At 42.2% G+C, this 22444-nt stretch overlaps 1 protein-coding gene across 1 annotated transcript in view; it reads right to left on the bottom strand.

Moving 5' to 3' along the window:
• LOC126354018 (ATP-dependent translocase ABCB1-like) overlaps positions 1-22444 on the bottom strand; it is a 242263-nt gene that overhangs the window by 128692 nt on the left and 91127 nt on the right. Inside the window, exon 10 of the mRNA XM_050003341.1 lies at positions 5692-5817. Coding sequence (XP_049859298.1) covers positions 5692-5817 — 126 coding nt within the window. The remainder of the gene's footprint in view (positions 1-5691; positions 5818-22444) is intronic.

Genomic DNA, 22444 nt, shown 5'->3' with positions numbered 1-22444 from the left:
TAACTATACGGAGAGAGCACTCCAATGAAAATCAAATATTATCTAGTACGTGGAGTGTATGAGTCACAGCTATACACTGCGTAGTCAGCAGTTATGGATGGCCAACATTTATGGGGGGCACAGAACACGAATCAGTCGTCGACTGCTGAAGCCTATGTGGTGCACTTCTCCCCGCATGATCTCGGTAGAAAAAGTATTCTGATTTCTTACATTCAAACCTCTGGCAATGTAATTCAGAGTATATCGTCGTTTACCATTTATGGCTCTGTAGCCCAGTCTATGAAGACCAAAATATATCGACTGGGCAAGAAAACAGTAATTTTTGTACAGTCGTAGGGGGCGCGTAATGAATGACGTTCTAAAAATCTTGAACGGCGCGGTGTGAGTTTTGTGGTGGGGCGTGGAGGGGGGGGGGGGGGGGGGACGACGTTTGAAGATAACTTTTTTAGACTTATCTTGATCATCTCGAAAACGGGGCCAGCTATCGAAAATACTTTATAGTACAAAATTAAACAACTTTAAATTTCTTACAAAAAAGGTACTGAAACGTGGAAATTATCAGTCCTAAAGGGAATAATGAATACGGCCATTCTTCTACGAAATTTTTTTCTGACAAACATTACTATCAGTTTAATAAGCCACGGCTGCAAAATACTAACGCGAATTCTTTACAGACGAATGGAAAAACTGGTAGATGCAGACCTCGGGGAGGATCAGTTTGGATTCCGTCGAAATGTTGGAACACGTGAGGCAATACTGACCTTACGACTTATCTTAGAAGAAAGATTAAGAACAGGCAAATCTACGTTTCTAGCATTTGTAGACTTAGAGAAAGCTTTTGACAATGTTGACTGGAATACTCTTTTTCAAATTCTAAAGGTGGCAGGGGTAAAATACAGGGAGCGAAAGGCTATTTATAATTTGTACAGAAACCAGATGGCAGTAATAAGAGTCGAGGGGCATGAAAGGGAAGCAGTGGTTGGGAAAGGAGTGAGACAGGGTTGTAGCCTCTCCCCGATGTTATTCAATCTGTATATTGAGCAAGCAGTAAAGGAAACAAAAGAAAAATTTGGAGTAGGTATTAAAATTCATGGAGACGAAGTAAAAACTTTGAGGTTCGCCGATGACATTGTAAATCTGTCAGAGACGGCAAAGGACTTGGAAGAGCAGTTGAACGGAATGGACAGTGTCTTGAAAGGAGGATATAAGATGAACATTAACAAAAGCAAAACGAGGACAATGGAATGTAGTCAAATTAAATCGGGTGATGCTGAGGGAATTAGATTAGGAAATGAGACACTTAAAGTAGTAAAGGAGTTTTGCTATTTAGGAAGTAAAATAACTGATGATGGTCGAAGTAGAGAGGATATAAAATGTAGACTGGCAATGGCAAGGAAAGCGTTTCTGAAGAAGAGAAATTTGTTAACATCGAACATAGATTTATGTATCAGGAAGTCGTTTCTGAAAGTATTTGTTTGGAGTGTAGCCATGTATGGAAGTGAAACATGGACGATAACTAGTTTGGACAAGAAGAGAATAGAAGCTTTCGAAATGTGGTGCTACAGAAGAATACTGAAGATAAGGTGGATAGATCACGTAACTAATGAGGAGGTATTGAATAGGATTGGGGAGAAGAGAAGTTTGTGGCACAACTTGACTAGAAGAAGGGATCGGTTGGTAGGACATGTTTTGAGGCATCAAGGGATCACAAATTTAGCATTGGAGGGCAGCGTGGAGGGTAAAAATCGTAGAGGGAGACCAAGAGATGAATACAGTAAGCAGTTTCAGACGGACGTAGGTTGCAGTAGGTACTGGGAGATGAAGAAGCTTGCACAGGATAGAGTAGCATGGAGAGCTGCATCAAACCAGTCTCAGGACTGAAGACAACAACACAACACAAACATTTTCACTAGTTTCCACGGTTTACGAGATATGTAGAGGCTTATCTCACTAGGGGTAAGATAGATACTGCCTACAGGAAAATTAAAGAGACCTTTGGAGATAAGAGAATCAATTGTATGAACATCAAGAGCTCAGATGGAAATCCAGTTCTAAGCAAAGAAGGGAAAGCAGAAAGGTGGAAGGAGTATATAGAGGGTCTATACAAGGGCGATCTACTTGAGGACAATATTATGGAAATGGAAGAGGATGTAGATCAAGATGAAATGGGAGATACGATACTGCGTGAAGAGTTTGACAGAGCACTGAAAGACTTGAGTCGAAACAAGGCCCCAGGAGTAGACAACATTCCATTGGAACTACTGACGCCCTTGGGAGAGCCAGTCCTGACAAAACTCTACCTTCTGGTGAGCAAGATGTATGAGACAGGTGAAATACCCTCAGAGTTCAAGAAGAATATAATAATTCCAATCCCAAAGAAAGCAGGTGTTGACTGATGTGAAAATTACCGAACAATCAGTTTAATAAGCCACAGCTGCAAAATACTAACACGAATTCTTTACAGACGAATGGAAAAACTAGTAGAAGCCTACCTCGGGGAACATCAGTTTGGATTCCGTAGAAACACTGGAACACGTGAGGCAATACCGACCTTACGACATATCTTAGAAGAAAGATTAAGGAAAGGCAAACCTACTTTTCTAGCATTCTTAGACTTAGAGAAAGCTTTTGACAATGTTGACTGGAATACTCTCTTTCAAATTCTAAAGGTGGCAGGGGTAAAATACAGGGAGCGAAAGGCTATTTACAGTTTGTACAGAAAGCAGATGACAGTTATGAGAGTCGAGGGACATGAAAGGGAAGTAGTTGTTGGGAAGGGAGTAAGACAGGGTTGTAGCCTCTCCCCGATGTTATTCAATCTGTATATTGAGCAAGCAGTAAAGGAAACAAAAGAAAAATTCGAGGTAGGTATTAAAATCCATCGAGAAGAAATAAAAACTTTGAGGTTCGCTGATGACATCGTAATTCTGTCAGAGACAGCAAAGGACTTGGAAGAGCAGTTGAATGGAATGGATAGTGTCTTGAAAGGAGGATATAAGATGAACATCATCAAAAGCAAAACGAGGATAATGGAATGTAGTCGAATTAAGTCGGGTGCTGCTGAGGGAATTAGATTAGAAAATGAGACGTTTAAAGCAGTAAATTAGTTTTGCTATTTGGGGAGCAAAATAACTGATGATGGTCAAGTAGAGAGGATATAAAATGTAGACTGGCAATGGGAAGGAAAGCGTTTCTGAAGAAGAGAAATTTTTTAACATCGAGTATTGATTTAAGTGTCAGGAAGTCATTTCTGAATGTATTTGTATGGAGTGTAGCCATGTATGGAAGTGAAACATGAACGATAAGTAGTTTGGACAAGAAGAGAATAGAAGCTTTCGAAATGTAGTGCTACAGAAGAACGCTGAAGATTAGATGGGTAGATCACATAACTAATGAGGAAGTATTGAATAGGACTGGGGAGAAGAGAAGTTTGTGGCACAACTTGACCAGAAGAAGGGATCGGTTGGTAGGACATGTTCTGAGGCATCAAGGGATTACCAATTTAGTATTGGAGGGCAGTGTGGAGGGTAAAAATCGTAGAGGGAGACCAAGAGATGAATACACTAAACGGATTCAGAAGGATGTAGGTTGCAATAGGTACTGGCAGATGAAGAAGCTTGCACAGGATAGGGTAGCATGGAGAGCTGCTTCAAACCAGTCTCAGGACTGAAGACCACAACAACAACAACAACGAGATAGTCAAGAAAAACATAAAAAGTGACCTTTAAACGCCCGCAGTCCCAATGCCCACAGCAAACCGGTCAGGATATTTAGAATGTTGCACATGGCACTGCCCCTGATACTGTACAAAAATCTACGACTACACGACTGTCCCCCTAATTTTTCTTCATTGACTGGACTACTGCGGAGACGACGTTTTGTTTTTTCCTGAAACACTTGTGGTCGTCCTATGCGTCAGTTTACGCATCTGAAACACTGTCTCTACGATACTGAAGCATTCGCTGTTGGACTCGGTTTTTTGTGTAATCTCCTGCATTATATGAACCATGGTTCTAACACAGATTATCATTTCAATTTCGAAGTCGGTTAATTCGCGAGTTGTTTTCATACTGACTACGCTGCTGCCGTCAACAGTCCGGTCAGGTGACATGTCTGCACACACGCCGTACGCAACTTCTGTCTGGTGAAGTCGGCACGCGACTTTCGAGAAGTATTCATTTTTTTCGGAGCTGTTAATATATGTGCTGTAGTTCTAGACGTCTCCGTACAGAATTTGGAGAGTTCTGCAGAATTTCGCGAATAATATAACAGGAATTTTAAATTAAAATCTTGCAAGAAACATTTGCCAAATTGTGAAAAAATTATGATCAAAACTCTTGTTTCCAAAGAGTACTACACAAACTCAAATGACATTTTATTGTACAAATAATAGTTCATGAGATAATTGTAATAATGAGGGACCTATTTCCTCTACATAAAAAACAAATTCGTACGGCAGTTCTGATCACAGTTTTGGATAGCGCTCCAACAGTTCTATAGAAAATAATCAGTTTAACCCTTACTCGAAAAACTTTGTGCTCAGGTAGCAGGACGATCAAATTCCAACTGTTTACTATCTGCGCAAGTTTACGCCAAGTTTCATTGTCGAATTTAAGTTTCTTGCTTATAGCAAAATTTTGGCAGAGAGAGATTTTGCGGCATTTTCAGTGATAGCGGTAAGGGACATTTAATTTGCAATGAAAAGCGCTCTAGAATCTGAGATATAATGGAGCTACTGTGATAAGAATTAGTGGCGCTGTTTCAATTTATTTGCTGGAGGCAACGAAAAATTATTTTTGCGTTTGGAAGATGGTCATGACCGCACACCAGCTCCAGAATATTCAGTAAACGAAGAACATCATGGTACTCCGTTAAAAGAAAAGGCAATGATATGGCTTGTCTTTAAAGCCTGTTCGTATAGAAGGAGGTAAACATCAGACAACAAGTCAACTAAGAAGGACGTAAGGAGTACCATCAAGCTCTATCAGCCAGTGCTCTTGTTCATTCACCGCCCTAGTTTGACTGACATTTACGAACCATAGCATGCGTAAAAATGTACAGTCTACCGGAACTGAAATGTTTTATCGGTTTGAAAGAATTTAACCTCCTCCATGATAGAGGCATTCTTTTCACACCATCTCATCCTGTCTTCCAAAAACTTTCGGATCCAATAGCCGATATCGGATGGAAAATGTTATCTAAACATGTTACGGCAACAGTTAAAAAAATAATTTAACCTATTGTGGAATTATTCAGTTTTTGTACAAAAAATTCTAGAACTATAACATATCTATCAAGAAGTCGAGAACAATACATATTTCTTGAAAATCCGGTGCCAACTTCAACTGACTCGCAACATCTAGCTGAAACATTCGGGAGTCATACATGGCACATCTACAAACTATAAATGGTACAATTATTCCTGTGACTTTTGACCTCACAGCGTGTGAAATCTAGACAGTCACATATACCAAACAAATCCATAACGTAAATCACAACAATAAAATGATCAAAGCAACAATGACGAATGTTCCAGAGTTTAAACAGCTACTTTATGAATATAGAAAGAATTATTTTCTGTAAGCCCGTTATGGTTTTTTAGTTTGTTATTCGATTGCTTCATAGCAGCACTTTTAGAATAAAAGGTGTACTTTGCTGGAAAAATTCTATTGATATTTATAAGATACTTACTGTTCCTTGCACAGGATCGTAGAATCTTTGGATGAGCTGCATGCACGTGGACTTCCCACAGCCAGAACTTCCAACAAGCGCCACGGTCTCACCAGCTTTGATCTTCAAGTTGAGGCCTTTAAGGACCTGGTAACAATAAGAACATCTTAAATAGTAAAACAGTGTAATCATAAGCAGGCGGAAAGCTGAGTCAGAACGACAGGGTATTTTACAATTCACGTTACACCATTTGGGGAGGTTGTGAGCCTCCAAAATTTTTCTTGTAGCTGAGCTGAGTACTTGATAACACATGACTTCAGTAAAGTGCCCTGAAAATGTTCCCCTTTTACAGTAAATTTCTACCCGGTAAATATCTGTCCACAGTTTCACAAATATATTCAATATTAGGGGATGCTTATATTCTGCAGTGACCACAAATGGGACATAGATGGATTTTTGGATGAATTTTAAATCAGTTACTTCTTTAATGTTGATAAACTGATTCGATGTATGTGTAATTAATATTCCTTGTTGGCGGACCGAGCCTTATGAGGGTATGAGTCTCAGGCAGATAGTCAAACATTTGTCCACGCAGGAACTCGAAATGTAATAATCACGTCGAAAATAACCTGGTAAACAGGAACAAGTCTCGGAGTCTCTGCAGCAGTACTTACCTTCCGAGCTGAAAAGGCAAGCACAGAATTAAAAAGGGGTGATGAATGCAACTTAGCTTTGTGTTGATTAATATTTCTGCTGAAAGCATCTTTCATAATAAAATTCTTGCTCAGATTCACGACTGAATATACAAGCACATGCACAGCCGAATTTTTGGCATGGGTTTCATTAAGTTACAAAGGATGGAAAACTAATCATAGATGATTTAATTAAATTGCTGATTATTAAAACGCAGTTCAAAAGAAATAACACATGAGAGATTACAGTTGCCCTGTCATGGAGCTTGTGGTGAGCAGGCCACGATGTACGAAAACTGGCACTTTTTAGATCCTTTAGCAAATCCCGAATGCCTTTAATTGAGAAGAATGTGATGTAGCCAGTATGCCTGCCAGGTGGAGGAATTAGAGTAAAACCGATACTGTACCACGATCAACGGAAGTTAAGCTTGAGCGCAAGTGAAGGCATATTTGAATACCTGTAAATGCTGTAAGCCTAAGATTAAGTCCAGTGTAAAGTGCAAGCCGCTACCTCAAGTAATTGTCATACTTCGTTGCACGAGAATGGCCATCATTAAGTAACCTCAGTGCAAATACTGAACATTCACGCCAGCTGTCCGTAGCAAAACGTGGAAGCGGCGACAAAAGCCAAAAGCCGAGAATGGAATCAGACTGCTCTTTCTGCCTTTAAACAGGTCTCACAAAACACGCGACACAATTCATGCAAGCCTGTGATTGGACCATAAACACTTCCTCGAAAGCAAAGTCTAGCAGACAAGCCTTCACTCGACTAGTCAAAGACTGTAAGACATTAAACATAGATTACCTGTTACAGGAGGTGTTTGCAACAGACTCGCGACTCGGAACTCGAATAAGAATGTGAAACTGTACTGTGTAACTCATCATCTAACAACTAGCGTTAAATTTCTCATTCAAAACTCAATGACTTTTAAACTCTGATTACAATGTCGCCCATGTATTCTGACCTAGGATGGCCTTTCCTACCCTACTTTTTAACACGAACGTTAACTGTGCAAATTGCTTTCCGCGTTTGTGGCGCCAATTACTCTAAACTGAATAAGAGTACCTGTAAGTGAAATAGAATACAAAGAATGGGTATGAATAATACGCAGAAAGGCTACCTCATCAAACAATCACAACACATTAGTTAATTGTTGCGTACTGGAATTGTCCCCGTTAAAGACTGCATCAACTGAAATGTGGGTAAATTTTACAAATGGCTACGGTTCTTGATTCCATCTCAGAAAGTTCGGTTTAATCCCTGCGTTTCATCCTTACCCGCAAAGGATAACTTACTCCGGTCCTCTATTCTTTCCCTGTATGAATATGAAATTCTGGAATGCATGTGCCTGAAATAAATCACTATGCAGCTAACTGTCTAATCATTTGCTTTAGGCTACTTTACCAAATGAGAATTTTCTTATCTTTTCAATAATGCAGCTCAATGTCCACGCAGTTGTGCAAAAAGGGAGACTGCAGTAATATTATGATCTGCGTTCATACTGTAAAGGTAGACTTAACGAAATGTTGGAAAATGAATGAAAAGGTTATTTTAAATTGAAGTGGTGTTCGAATCTCTTTAATAACACACAAATGTATCACATTAACATGAAACTATGATCTTTTCGTGGCACTGTCATACACAATTAAAACTATTCATATAGTACTTCAGTTACAAATTTACTCTTTACTTTCGTTATAACATAATTTGAAGTAATAGTGGTGGGTGACGAACGGTAATTAAGATTCTCAACATATGACAGGTAATTTGCCTTCGATGTGAAAATGTAGATATTGCTGAGCAAAGTGGGATATTTTCGGTACAATAAATATACGCCTAACAATTGCAGCAATTAAGAAATATTCATTTATCATTTTCCAAATGTCTCGTCTCTGTATGAAATCATCTTAAAATCATTCTCTATCCTGAGCCACAGCAGGGAGCATCTCACACAGATTTCAGTCTCTATTCATCATGTCCGTCGCCAAAGCTTCCCATCTATAAGCAATACAAGACACACTATCTCAGAAGACCCTCATTCTCTCTCTCTCTCTCTCTCTCTCGCTCTCTCTCTCTGTGTGTGTTTTCTACTCCTACCTCCTACTACAACCTGGTAGACAAAGAGTAACATATCAGTCATGTGAAAAGAAATCCAAAGAATCCATTAAAGGCAAACATTCCAACATAACTGCCACATCCTATGATGAATAAAATTTTCAAATGAATAACTTGACAGTTGATATTTCAATGACCGACATTCGAGGTTACAGATGGGATATGAGTTTTACATAATTGCATACACCCTGCAGCTGTCCATTTGCATTTTACAAGGAAAACAAGGAGCGCTTACCGATACAAGGTTGATCATTCGAATTTTTTTTCACGCTCTACAATTTCCTCCCTATACTTTGTGACTGTATCATGTTTATGATAGCATTTGTTTACCTTTACGTTTATTTATTTTATTTTATAATTGCAATAAGCCTGCCGCCGTTGGATAAGCAGCTGCAGCAGCAAGTCGTATAACCCTAGCCTACTTGTTTGTTAGATAGTTTAATTAATTTCTTTGCGTGTTTTTGGGTACTTGCATTGTTTAATTCATATATTTCGGGCGTATTATAGTATTTGACAGTTGTAGCATCGCGCTATAGTGTTTACTTCGTAGATTCTTATTTAAATTGCGTGCGAGTTTCGTATAGGAGGTGCAATTTCGAGTTTTAGTTACTGTAATCGTAAATTCAGCAGATTGTAGCGCAGTCGTTAGGCATTTGTACAGGTTAGTTGATACATTCTTTGCGTGTTCCGCTTGCGTTATCTAGGCACGGACTCGTGTTTCGGTAACTGTTGTTAAACATCGATTAGAATGGACAGGGACTGCGATTGCTGTGTTCGGATGAGGGCTGACTTGGCATCCCTTCGCTCACAGCTGCAAACGGCGCTGACTTCGGTCGCGCAGCTTGAGGCTGTTGCCAATGGGCACCACTGTGGGGAGCCGGACTCGCGTATCACGGGGATGTCAACCTCGTCCCGTCTGTCCCCAGATCGGTCTGCCGCTGTGGTTGCCCCGGTTGCTGCCCGCAGTGGGGCTGAGCCCTCGCCTGTGGTTGATTGGGAGGTCGTTCCAAGGCGTGGCAGGCAGCGAAAGGCGTCCCCGGAGGCTGATCAGAAAGCCTCCCCGGCGCGTCTGACAAACAGGTTTCAGGCACTGTCTCTGGCTGAGCCAGATGCAGCTGCCTGCCCTGTTTCAGAGGATCATTCTCAGCCTTCAAGGTCCGGGCAATCGCAGAGGGTGGGACTACTGGTAGTTGGGAGCTCCAATGTTAGGCGCGTAATGGGGCCCCTTAGGGATATGGCGGCTAAGGAGGGGAAGAAATCCAGTGTGCACTCCGTGTGCATTCCGGGAGGAGTCATTCCTGATGTGGAAAGGGTCCTTCCGGATGCCATGAAGAGCACAGGGTGCAGCCAGCTGCAGGTGGTGGCACATGTCGGCACTAATGACGTGTGTCGCTTTGGATCTGAGGAAATTCTCTCTGGATTCCAGCGGCTATCTGATTTGGTGAAGGCTGCCGGTCTTGCTTACGAGATGAAGGCAGAGCTCACCATCTGCAGCATCGTTGACAGAACCGACTGCGGACCTTTGGTGCAGAGCCGGGTGGAGGGTCTGAATCAGAGGCTCAGACGGTTTTGCGACCGTATTGGCTGCAGATTCCTTGACTTGCGCCATAGGGTGGTGGGGTTTCGGGTTCCGCTGAATAGGTCAGGAGTTCACTACACTCAGCTGGCGGCTACACGGGTAGCGGAGGCTGTGTGGCGTGGACTGGGCGGTTTTTTAGGTTAGAAGGCCTCGGGAAAGTGCGGGATGGGCTGCAATGTCAAAGGGTGCTTGGCAATTACAGGACGTGCTTGGATCAAGGAACAGTCGGAATTATAGTTGTAAATTGTTGTATTTGCGCTGGAAAAGTCCCTGAGCTTCAAGCGCTAATAGAAAGCACAGAAGCTGATATCGTTATAGGTACAGAAAGTTGGCTAAAGCCTGAAATAAGTTATGCAGAAATTTTTACGAAGTCTCAGACGGTGTTCAGGAAAGATAGATTAGGCAGAATTGGTGGTGGAGTGTTTGTGTCTGTCAGTAGTGGTTTATCTTGTAGTGAAGTCGAAGTAGATACTCCGTGCGAATTGGTGTGGGTGGAGGTTATACTTAACAGCCGAATTAAGTTAATAATTGGCTCCTTCTACCGACCCCCAGACTCCGATGATACAGTTGCGGAACAGTTCAGAGAAAGTTTGAGTCTCGTAACAAATAAATACCCCACTCATACGGTTATAGTTGGTGGGGACTTCAACCTACCCTCGGTATGTTGGCAAAAATACTTGTTCAAAACCGGTGGTAGGCAGAAAACGTCTTCCGAGATTGTCCTAAATGCATTCTCCGAAAATTATTTCGAGCAGTTAGTCCACGAACCCACGCGAATTGTAAATGGTTGCGAAAACACACTTGACCTCTTGGCCACAAACAATCCAGAGCTGATAGAGAGCATCATGACTGATACAGGGATTAGTGATCACAAGGTCATTGTAGCTAGGCTCAATACCATTTCTTCCAAACCCATCAGAAACAAACGCAAAATAATTTTATTTAAAAAAGCGGATAAAGTGCCACTAGAAGCCTTCCTAAAAGACAATTTCCATTCCTTCCGAACTGACTATGCGAATGTAGACGAGATGTGGCTCAAATTCAAAGATATAGTAGCAGCAGCAATTGAGAGATTCATACCTCATAAATTGGTAAGAGATGGAACGGATCCCCCGTGGTACACAAAAAAGGTCCGAACGCTGTTGCAGAGGCAACGGAAAAAGCATGCGAAGTTCAGAAGAACGCGAAATCCCGAAGATGGGCTAAAATTTACAGACGCGCGAAATTTGGCACGTACTTCGATGCGAGATGCCTTTAATAGGTTCCACAACGAAACATTGTCTCGAAATTTGGTAGAAAATCCGAAGAAATTCTGGTCGTATGTAAAATACACAAGCGGCAAGACGCAGTCAATACCTTCGCTGCGCAGTGCCGATGGTACTGTTATCGACGACTGTGCCGCTAAAGCGGAGTTATTGAACGCAGTTTTCCGAAATTCCTTCACCAGGGAAGACGAATGGAATATTCCAGAATTTGAAACATGAACATCTGCTAGCATGAGTTTCTTAGAAGTAGATACCTTAGGGGTTGCGAAGCAACTCAAATCGCTTAATACGGGCAAGTCTTCAACTAAGTACCTGGGTGTTAAATTTACGAACAACTTCAATTGGAAGGACCACATAGATAATATTGTCGGGAAGGCGAGCCAAAGGTTGCGTTTCATTGGCAAGACACTTAGCAGATGCAACAAGTCCACTAAAGAGACAGCTTACACTACACTCGTTCGTCCTCTGTTAGAATATTGCTGCGCGGTGTGGGATCCTTACCAGGTGGGATTGACGGAGGACATCGAAAGGGTGCAAAAAAGGGCAGCTCGTTTTGTATTATCGCGTTATAGGGGAGAGAGTGTGGCAGATATGGTAAGCGAGCGAGTTGGGATGGAAGTCATTACAGCATAGACGTTTTTCGTCGCGGCGAGACCTTCTTACGAAATTTCAGTCACCAACTTTCTCTTCCGAATGCGAAAATATTTTGTTGAGCCCAACCTACATAGGTAGGAATGATCATCAAAATAAAATAAGAGAAATCAGAGCTCGAACAGAAAGGTTTAGGTGTTCGTTTTTCCCGCTCGCTGTTCGGGAGTGGAATAGTAGAGAGATAGTATGATTGTGGTTCGATGAACCCTCTGCCAAGCACTTAAATGTGAATTGCAGAGTAGTCATGTAGATGTAGATGTAACGCTGCAAATGACTCCGGGTAGACTTGCTACTCGTCGTTAACCTCTACATCTGGCTTTCTTCAAACTGATTCTAAACTGCAACGTCTGTTTCTCCAACGCGGCAAGCTACGAGTTCTGAACCCCTAGCTAGGTAAGCTAGGTAATTTTTCTAAGTAACGATGATGGCTGCGCTGAATGAAAAGGACGAGAAAGTATCTAGTAATCTTTGGTTTGTTTTCAAATGGTTAAGATCGAAAGAATTTTCGATATTAAACTATTGCTTTGGCGTCAAATCGTATATTTCTAAGGAAATGTCGGTAGTCGTAGTATAGGATGCATAGCTGCCGTTCCTTTTTTAACGTAGATTCGTATCATATCTATCGGGCCACCAGGCCACTTTGCATCTACAGAGCAACAATTATTGAATTACATGAAGAAAAAAAACGTAAATCAGGTACAAATTGCGATATGCACACATTTCACTCAACTTGTATACGTCTCTACAGATATTATGATTTAGGTTTTGAGATGTTCGGTTTGCCTGTCATCATTGGCGATGATGTGGCGCAGACGAATAGCGAATTCGAGGTGTCGGAACATCGATGCTGTCGATGACCTCCTGACTGGCTGTTTTCAGCTCAGCAATGGTTTTGGGGTTATTGCTGTTCATCTTGTCTTTAATATAACTCTACACAAAGGAGTCGAATGTGTTCAAATACGGAGAAAATGGCGGCCAATCGAAACCCTTGCCGGTGGCTTCTGGGTATCCCAGAGCCAGAATGCTGCCCCCAAAGTGCTCCTCCAGAACATCAAACACTCTCCTGCTTCGATGGGGCCGAGCTCCGTCTTGCATGAATCACATCTTGTCGAAATCAGGGTCAGTTTGGATAATGGTGATGAAATCATCTTCCAAAACCTTTCCGTACCGTTCGGTAGTCATCGTGCCATCAAGGAATATCGCACCGATTATTCTTTGACTTGACCTTGCACAGAACAAAGTCACCTGTTAAGGGGGAACAGACTTCTCGATTGCGAATTGCGGATTCTCAGTTCCCCAAATGGGCCAATTTTGCTTATTGACAAGCCCATCCAAATGAAAGTGGGCTTCGTCGCGTGCATGTGCATACCAATACCCACCATGAAGCGCTGCCAGTCCCCAATTTGAATGTCCTAACGCAAACCGTTCAAAAGTTATGACAATTTTATTTCATATAGTTTAGTAACTGTGACCCTGTAAATGACCTTGAAAAGTACCAGTGCTAGTGAGGTTTGCCTATATGCCAAGGGCAATAACATCAATCAGTAACCTTAAATGTATGACATCATCAAGGAGGAAGATGACGGAAAATTAAAAAATGAAACTGTTAACGGCCAGTGGTAGTAAATTTAAAAATTAAATATTGTGCCAATGATAATGCAGTATAAGGTATTCAATTACTTATCAAAAGTTTTCCTTATCAGACATAAATGCGAGCGCGCGCGCGCACAAACACACACACACACACACACACACACACACACACACACACACACACACATATCCAGAAAATTACATAAAGGGTCACAGTATAGTCATCTTGGTTGTGGTGTAAAGTTTTCAAATGTTACAATTTTTTTGCCGTGTTCACAAACATTTATCCCAAACATTACATAAAGCGCACCAGTTTCAATATTTGGAAGCACTTTACCAAGTGCTCAGAAGCCGATGACTGGTCAAATCGTTTTTGCGTCATGTTCAGAAGTATTTATCCAAAAACGTTGCATAAAACAGAAGCTTGCATAAATTAGTACAGACCTGATAAGTTCATAAAAAACAGCTAACAGTGAATGAAGGTGTCGTCGTAATTTCCGTCTGATTCACAGCTCCTGTGCAACAAGCTACGTAAATTTAAGTATTAACTGTGTTTTTCTTACTTGTCACTTCTTTTTGCGTGTGTTTTTGCCTTTAGGAAGCTTTCATTTTCGAGTACTAGTAATAGTGTTCGATAGATTTAGTGTCTGTTTTGAATACAGCCCAGAGGCAGTTAGTGCTTATTTTTCTTGTTGCCATCAAGAAGTGTCTAGTAACCTCAGTTTAATCAGCTATCCGCCGCCTTTGGTGAATTAGCAGTCTAGTTGAAAGTTTATTATTTAACTGTCTACAGTAAACTGTTGATTTCTTAGGATGGGTAGGATGTGTGACTGCTGTGTACGGACGCAGGAGGAGCTGGCCACTGTTTGCGAACAGCTGAACGTGCTGATGGCCGCAGTCAGTCGTCCTCAGGCTGCTGCCTCGGAGTGTAGCGGCAGTGGGGAGTCTGGTGCGTCGCATGATACACCCACGGTCCCTGCTGTCTATCCTCGCGGGTACTGGGCGCGGTTGGGCCACCCTCTCCCAAAGGGCAGTGGCGGGTTCAAAGGCATTCGCGTCGCACGAGGCGGAGGGTCAATGTGGAGGCTGTCCTTGTGGCATCGCCCGCTCTGCCTGTGAGTGGACATGTGGCTGCTCCTTCAGCAAGGAGGATTAGTGATTAGTGATTGGCAGCTCCAATGTAAGGCGGGTGATGGAGCCTCTTACGGAATAGCGGAAAGGTCGGGGAAGAAGACCAGTGTTCACTCTGTTTGCTTGCCAGGGGATCTCATCCGAGATGTGGCGGAGGCCCTGCCGGCGGCGATAGAGAGCACTGGGTGCACTCGACTGCAAATTGTTGCGCATGTCGGTACCAGTGACTCCTGCCGTCTGAGTTCAGAGGTCATCCTCAATTCATATAGGCGGTTGGCGGAGTTGGTGAAGGCGGAAAGCCTCGCTCACGGGGTGGAATCTGAGCTAACTATTTGTAGTGTCGCTCCCAGAATCGATGGCGGTCATCTGGTTTGGAGCCGAGTGGAAGGCTTAAACCAGAGGCTCAAACGATTCTGCGGAGATCTGGGGTGAAAATATCTCGACCTCCGCTTTCGGGTGGAGAAATGTAGGGTCCCTCTGAATAGGTCAGGCGTGCACTACACTCAGAAAGCGGCTACAAGGGTAGCGGAGTACGTGTGGAGTGCACATGTGGGTTTTTTAGGTTAGAGAATTCCCTCCCTAGGCCCGACAAGACGCCTCCTGAAACACGACAAGGTAGTAGCAGGCAAAACGCAACAGGGAATGACAATATTAATGTGGTAATAGTAAACTGGAGGAGCGTCTGTAGGAAGGTCACAGAACTGCTCTGATTAATAAACGGTCACAATGCCCACATACTACTAGGTACGGAAAGTTAGCTGAAACCAAATGTAAACAGTAATGAACTTCTAAAGTCAAATTGGAATGTATACCGCAGAGACAGGCTAGACAGTGAAGGGACGGGAGGGGGGGGGGGGGCGTGTTTATAGCGATAAAAAGTGCAATAGTATCAAAGGAAATTGACGGAGATCCGTAATGTGAAATCATTAGGGTGAAAGTCACGGTTGAAGCAGGCTCAAACATGGTAACTGGATGTCTCTATAGGCCCCCTGGCTCAGCAGCTCTTGTGGCAGAACATCTGGGAGACTGGGAGACTCAGACATTTGTAATGGGTGGCAGGGGCAAAGAATCCAGTGAAATTTTCTTGAGTGCATTATCTGAAAACTACCTCGAGCAGTTAGAGAACCGACTCGGGGCGATAACATATTAGACCTTCTGGCGACAAGCAGACACGAACTATTTGAAACAGTTAGCGCAGAAAAGAGAATCAGCGATCATAAAGCGGTTACGGCATCGATGATACCAGCCGTAAATAGAAATATTAAAAAAGGCAGGAATATTTTTCTGTTTAGCAAAAGTGACAAAAAGCAGATTTCAGTGTACTTGACGGCTCAACAAAAAAGGCTTATCTCAAGTACAGATAGTGTTGAGGATCAGTGGACAAAGTTCAAAACCATCTTACAATATGCGTTAGACGAGTATGTGCCAAGCAAGATCGTAAAGGATGGAAAAGAGCCACCGTGGTACAACAACCGAGTTAGAAAACTGCTACGGAAGCAAAGGGATCTTCAGGGCAAACTTAAACATAGCCAAAACCTTGCAGACAAACAAAAATTACACGAAGCGAAACGTAGTGTGAGGAGGGCTATGCGAGAGGCGTTCAACGAATTCGAAAGTAAAGTTCTATGTACTGACTTGGAAAAAAATCCTATAAAATTTATCGTCGGTAAAGCAGATGCCACACTGAGATTCATTCGAAGAATCTTAAGGAAAAAGTCCGAACACAAAGGAACTAGATTACAGTATACTTGTTCACGCACTGCTTGAGTACTGCTAACCAATGTCGGATCTGTACCAGATAGGGTTGATAGAAGAGATAGAGAAGATCCCACGGAGAGCAGTGCGCTTCGTTGGATGATCATTTAGTAATCGTGAGAGCGTTACAGAGATGATAGATAAACTCCAGTGGAAGACTCTGCAAGAGAGACGCTCAGTAGCTCGGTACGGGCTTTTGTTGTAGTTTGGAGAACATACCTTCACCGAGGAGTCAAGCAGTATATTGCTCCCTCCTACATATATCTCGCGAGGAGACCATGAGGATAAAATCAGTGAGATTAGAGCCAAGACAGAGGCATACCGACATTTTTTCTTTACACGATCAATACGAGACTGGAATAGAAGAGAGAACCGATAGGGGTACTCAAGGTACCATCCGCCACACACCGTCAGGTGGCTTGGGGAGTATGGATGTAGATGCAAATGTAGATGGTGTTTAATGAAATGCATATCTCAGCTGGTTACATTTCGACGTGGCAGTCCATTCCCACAATATATGGCATCAAAACCTGGTAGATACGGAATAAAATTCTGGGCAGTTTGTGACAGTGCAAGAAGCTACTGCTATAAGATGAGTGTGTATTTGGGGAAAGAGGAAGAAACCTGAGGCGTGCGACTTGGAGAGAATGTTGTGAAAAACGTGCTGATTGAGACTAAAAAGTCTGTAAGTAATATCACCTGTGATAATTTTTTTACGTTTCTCTATTTAGTTCATTATTTGCTGTCTAAAGATCTGACACTAGTTAGTACTATCCTAAAGAACAAAGGTAAACTGCCTATCACCTAAAGGACATGAAGTGTACTCTGCATTATTTTCTTCAACCAGATGTGATGATAGCCTCTTATGTTCACATGGAACAGTTGTTATCGTCGTGAGCATTCTTGACCAACCAACCGTGTCATCGTGGCACGTCAAGAAGTGTGTAGCTATAATGACATACATGGCCACAAAATGTGGCGTTGAGACTATGGATTAGGAGACGCGATGCTACCGTGTGAAGAGAAAAACAAGGCGCTGGCCGTTGGTGGTTTTCTTGAACATGATCGATGTAAGTATAATGAGTGCATACATAATTTGGAAGATAGCTACCAATAAAAAAATGAGATGTCGTAGTTTTATCATCTGTTTCGGAAAGCAACTAAGCATGGATAAAGAAGCAGCACCGGGTCCAGAAAGGGCAGTGAAACCACCAGCAAAAAAAAAAGGAGAAGATGTGCATATTGTATAGAAAAGAGAGATAAAGAAAGTAAAATTACATGTTATAAGGGCCCAAACGTGCATGCTGGAAACATTCTGATATTGTCTGCAGATCGTACGCAAATTTTCAGTAAGAATAAAAGCCAGCAGTAAAAGTATAAAAACTACGTTCTTTAAATAAATAAAATTATTTTGAAATTGGTTATATCTCATGAGTCGTTCACATCATTTAAACAATAGGGACCTGAGAGTCCTGACTGGTAGGCAATTCTATACAGATTCTCTGGTAAGCAGAAGGTTAAACTCCATGTGTCATACTGTACAGTCGTAACTTACTGTAAATTTTGCATTGTATGGAGCGAGCATAGTAACCATTAAAATCGGCGTGATTTTTCAGTAACAGTTCAAGTTGGGGACCTTAAACTGGCTACTCAGGGTGAGTGTGTGGTGTGTGCGCAAGTTTTGTTATCATCTGAGTGTTGGATGTACGTGATTGTATCGTAGCAAGTTATTACGAGATAACATTCATTGCAGTGAAGCATGCAGCCGTATAGCCCGGTGGCTGCAGGATTGTGTCTCCGCTGTGACTCACAGCACAGCTGACGCTACTAGCAGTCAGAACGGTCTCCATTACCATCTTCTGGGAACGTAAATTCATACCCCCTACGAATCTAAATATACCACAGTGATTATCAACCGATTTTGCTCAAACTTGGTATACTTTCTTTTGTTATTAAGTAAATGATCCTTTAAAATTATCATACTTTTATCTCTTCTAGTTCCGGAGATACAGAAAATTATTTAAATGTCAAAAACCGACACTTACGTTACAAAACTCAGTAAGGAACAATAGAAGTTTGTCTTTTATTATCATCTAAAGTCATAAACAGAGTTCTCAGAGTATAAAATCACTTAACTGGAATTTTTCTTTTGCAAACTTCAATTGCTCTGCATTTCGTAGTCTAAAAATCATTCAGAATTATTATCTGCTTATCATTTTGTTGTGCGAAAGCATGGAAGTGAACGAGAGAGTGTGTGTGGGACGTACGTGAAAACTTAATACTATTTTATGTAAAAAGGTACGAAATAGAATCGAGGAAAAATTGTGGTGCAACCACGACGCTGATGACGTATGCGATGTGTGCTTGCTATTATAAGAGAGCAGTCTGAATAGGAGTCGGAAGTGGAATAAGTTTCTAAATTAATTTAAAGATAATTTTGTATTTCGGTTTTCTAATTAAATATTATATTAGGAATTGGTATTGGAATGACGTAAATGATTTTCTGATTACTGGTTGTTTCAAGCAAGAGCCACGAGAATGATCTAGAATGAGCTTTCTGATTGGTCATTCAAACCATTAGCCAATCAGAATTAAGCTATTCCCGCTCACTGGAAGTTAGATAGGCATAGAGTGGGGTGGCATCGAGAGAGACGCTTGCCAGCCTACGTAAGTGTAACATCATGCTAAATGTCGCTGAGAAAATAACTTGTAAAATGAATTGTTGAGTTCATTGCTGATAGGAAGTGTCGTGACTTAGGCAGTTTAAGTTACCAACATTGTGAGGACAATTTGATTAATTAACTGAGGTGTTATGAGTGTGTGATATTTCGGTCTTAGTCAAATTCCTCGTGGCATATTCCATGTACTTTGTGGAATACTTGGGAGAGCAATTCCAACTTTGAAGACTACTGATGCGACCGAAGTTTCAAGTCGCTATAGTAGTGGGTCAGTAAATGTCAGATCGAAAATTAATCGGGTAGGACTAGTAGACATTCTGGCTGCTTTTTTTCTGTGAGAACATTTCGTACAGGATGTGAGATAGTAATAGTAGAGCAATTAAAAATAGTAAATTCGGACTTGACAGGAAATTTATTTTATAGCGTAGTGGCGTAGTTGCCACAGTGCCATCAGGCCATCAGTGCGTGTCATTTAACAATGAATGCTCACCGTCAGAAGACTCAGTGTAGCGCAAACGTGTGAAGCAAGCAGACATCCATGACATGGAGACCCACTGGTACTTCTTACAACCAAATGAGCGAGTCAGAAAGGGTCCAACTGTGGACGTTCGAGCGGCGGGATGGCCTCACAAGTTGGACGTGCTGCGTTAGTGGTGCAACGATGTTGGAATGAGTGGTCACTTGGACAGTCTCACACCTGTAGACGCCGTTCGGGGCGTCCAAACAGCGTAAACGAGCGCCAGCATCGTCAAATTGTAAGGGCAGCAGTGGCAGATCTTACAGCTACCACAGCTGAGATAAGAGGGCTTGTGAACCAGGCTCGTCAAAACGAACTTTTGCGAACCGTTTATCAGCAGTGGGACTACAGGTACACACACCTCTAGCCGGCCTTCCACTCGCACCACAGCATCGACGTGAATGGCTCGACTGGTGCCACTTGGAAGATGGAGTGGCACGCCGTGGTCTTCAGCGATGAAAGCAGATTCTGTCTGCACGCAAGTCACGGTCGTTTACCCTTACAAGGTAGACCTGGTGAGTGCATTTGTCCAACTCACACTGGGGCGCGATAAGCTACAACTGTCGTTCATCTTTGCTGTTTCTGTAGCGGACGCTAACCAGCGCTAGGCACCTGCAGAATGCTGTTAGACCCATTCTTTTGCGTCCTTGAAACAGGAACGTGATGGGTTGTCCCAGAAACATAATACCTGTCCACACACTGCCCATAAAACTCAGTGTGCTCTGCAAGATGTAAACCGACATATGGCCGGGAGAGCGGTGTGCTGACCACATGCCCCTCCATATCAGCATCCAGTTGCGCTTTTGGGCTGAGGATGACACGGCGGCCGGTCCATACCGTTGGGCGTTCATGGCCTGTTCGGGCTGAGTTTAGTTTTTCCCCACATGTAAGTACTTTTTTCCATTTCCAAACTGACGATTCTTTGACGTCTCAGGATGTGTCCTATCAACCTGTGCTGCTTTTCTTCGCTGGCTATTAACAACACCTTCAGCTAAGGTGGATAACATGAAAGCAACAGTTCGCAGAGGTGGTATAGATCAACGGGCAATCAAGGCTCTAATAATAAATGTTTATTGAGTCTCTGACCGGTAGTGTATTCAGAGATTATCGGTTCATAGTACTCATCCATGAAGAGCTTTCACCGAAGTTAAGCAATAATAAATAAAAGTACCAGATGGTTGAAACGTCCCCTTAGAAAAATTTTACACGACTGTACTTAAACTGACACACAATAGTTTTTAGCGCAACGCAATCTGACTTTCAATAATCCCTACAAAAGAATGGCCCTGACTAACATTAACCTATACCTTTCACAAATCACTTACCTCACAAAAAATCTTCGTTACTCGAACTACTGCAATACAGCGAGCACCACTACTGCCAGCTAACTAAAAGATTCAACTACGGAAGGCACTAACTACTGATAGGCACAGTAAGCAAATGAAAGATTTTAATAGAGAACAAACAATGTATTTACCTTTATAGTCATAATATATATATCAGTTCATGACATCCAGTCTTACAAATTACAAAACTCCGCCATCTCTCTCCCCACGTCCACCACTGCTGGCGGCTCACCTCCAACTGCGCAATGCTACGCGCTGTTAGCATCCAGCTGCCGCTGCTCAACACTACAATGGCAGACAACAATGCAAACTAAACACAGACTGCGCACGGCACAGCCAGTGATTTTTATACAGAGCGCTACGTGGTGGCGGCGTTACCAATAAAAAATCCTAAACAGCCTATTTACATGGTTATAATTAAAATGCATCTAGTCACGGAGGTCCAGTGAGTGCTGTAATTATCGTATGACAGCATAACATGGTAGATACGCTAATTCTTTAATGCAGAACCTATTTACGCTGGAAAAAAAATAGTTCCAATTTTGGCCACCAGGTGCAAATATGCAACTGTACACTGTCTGTATGACGGTATGACAGGCAGGCTATTAAGTCGACATAATGCCTTTATCATTTGTTTTACTTTTTCTGCCCACATCCTGTTCTTAATCCATTACATATGGAAACATTTCTATATATATATCTTTCTTGCATTACAGCATTAGATTTTCAGCTGTTGCCCCAAAATGAAACTAATTTTTTTGCATAAGTCGTTTCTACATTAAAGCGTTAGTACATCTACAATGTTTTACTGCCATACGATAATTACAGCCCACAACAGATTTCTCTGACCAGCTGCACTTTAATTTTAACCATCTGGTAAATGAATGGAGACAGCTCAAGAGCTTATAAACTTACATGGAAAATTACTCACACTAAACACATGCCATTAGTGTGCTACACGGACCGAGTGGGGTGGTGCCGTGGTTAGCACACTGGCCTCGCATTTGGCAGGACGACAATTCAAATCCCTGTTCTGACATGCAGATTTCGATTTCCGTGATTTCTCGAAATCACGCGAGACAAATGCCGGGATGCATCATTTCAAAAGGGTATGGCCGATTTCCTTCTCCATCCCGTAATCTGAACTTGTGCTCCTTCTTTCGACGCTGTAGACAGGACGTTAAAGTCCAATCTTCCTTCCTTCCATTTCATTCACAAAGAGAAAATTTTAAAGAATTCGGTTAAGCTTGAGAGAGAGGACTGAAAAATAAGGTACTGTTTCAGATGATAAAGCAAAGGTCATGGTGGAACTTTACAGCATGACTGACGAAGTCTCTCTGTGACCATAGAGCGAGGCGTTAGATCTCGCCGTGCGAACGACGTGGCGTGCATAAGCGAGCGACACCCGCCGAGTTCTGCTAGAGCTGAACTGATACTAAACACAAGGCTGC

The sequence above is a fragment of the Schistocerca gregaria genome, chromosome 3 (genome assembly GCF_023897955.1).
Source record: "Schistocerca gregaria isolate iqSchGreg1 chromosome 3, iqSchGreg1.2, whole genome shotgun sequence".
NCBI classification, from domain to species: domain Eukaryota; kingdom Metazoa; phylum Arthropoda; class Insecta; order Orthoptera; family Acrididae; genus Schistocerca; species Schistocerca gregaria.
This window is presented reverse-complemented; position numbering and strand designations above follow the sequence as displayed.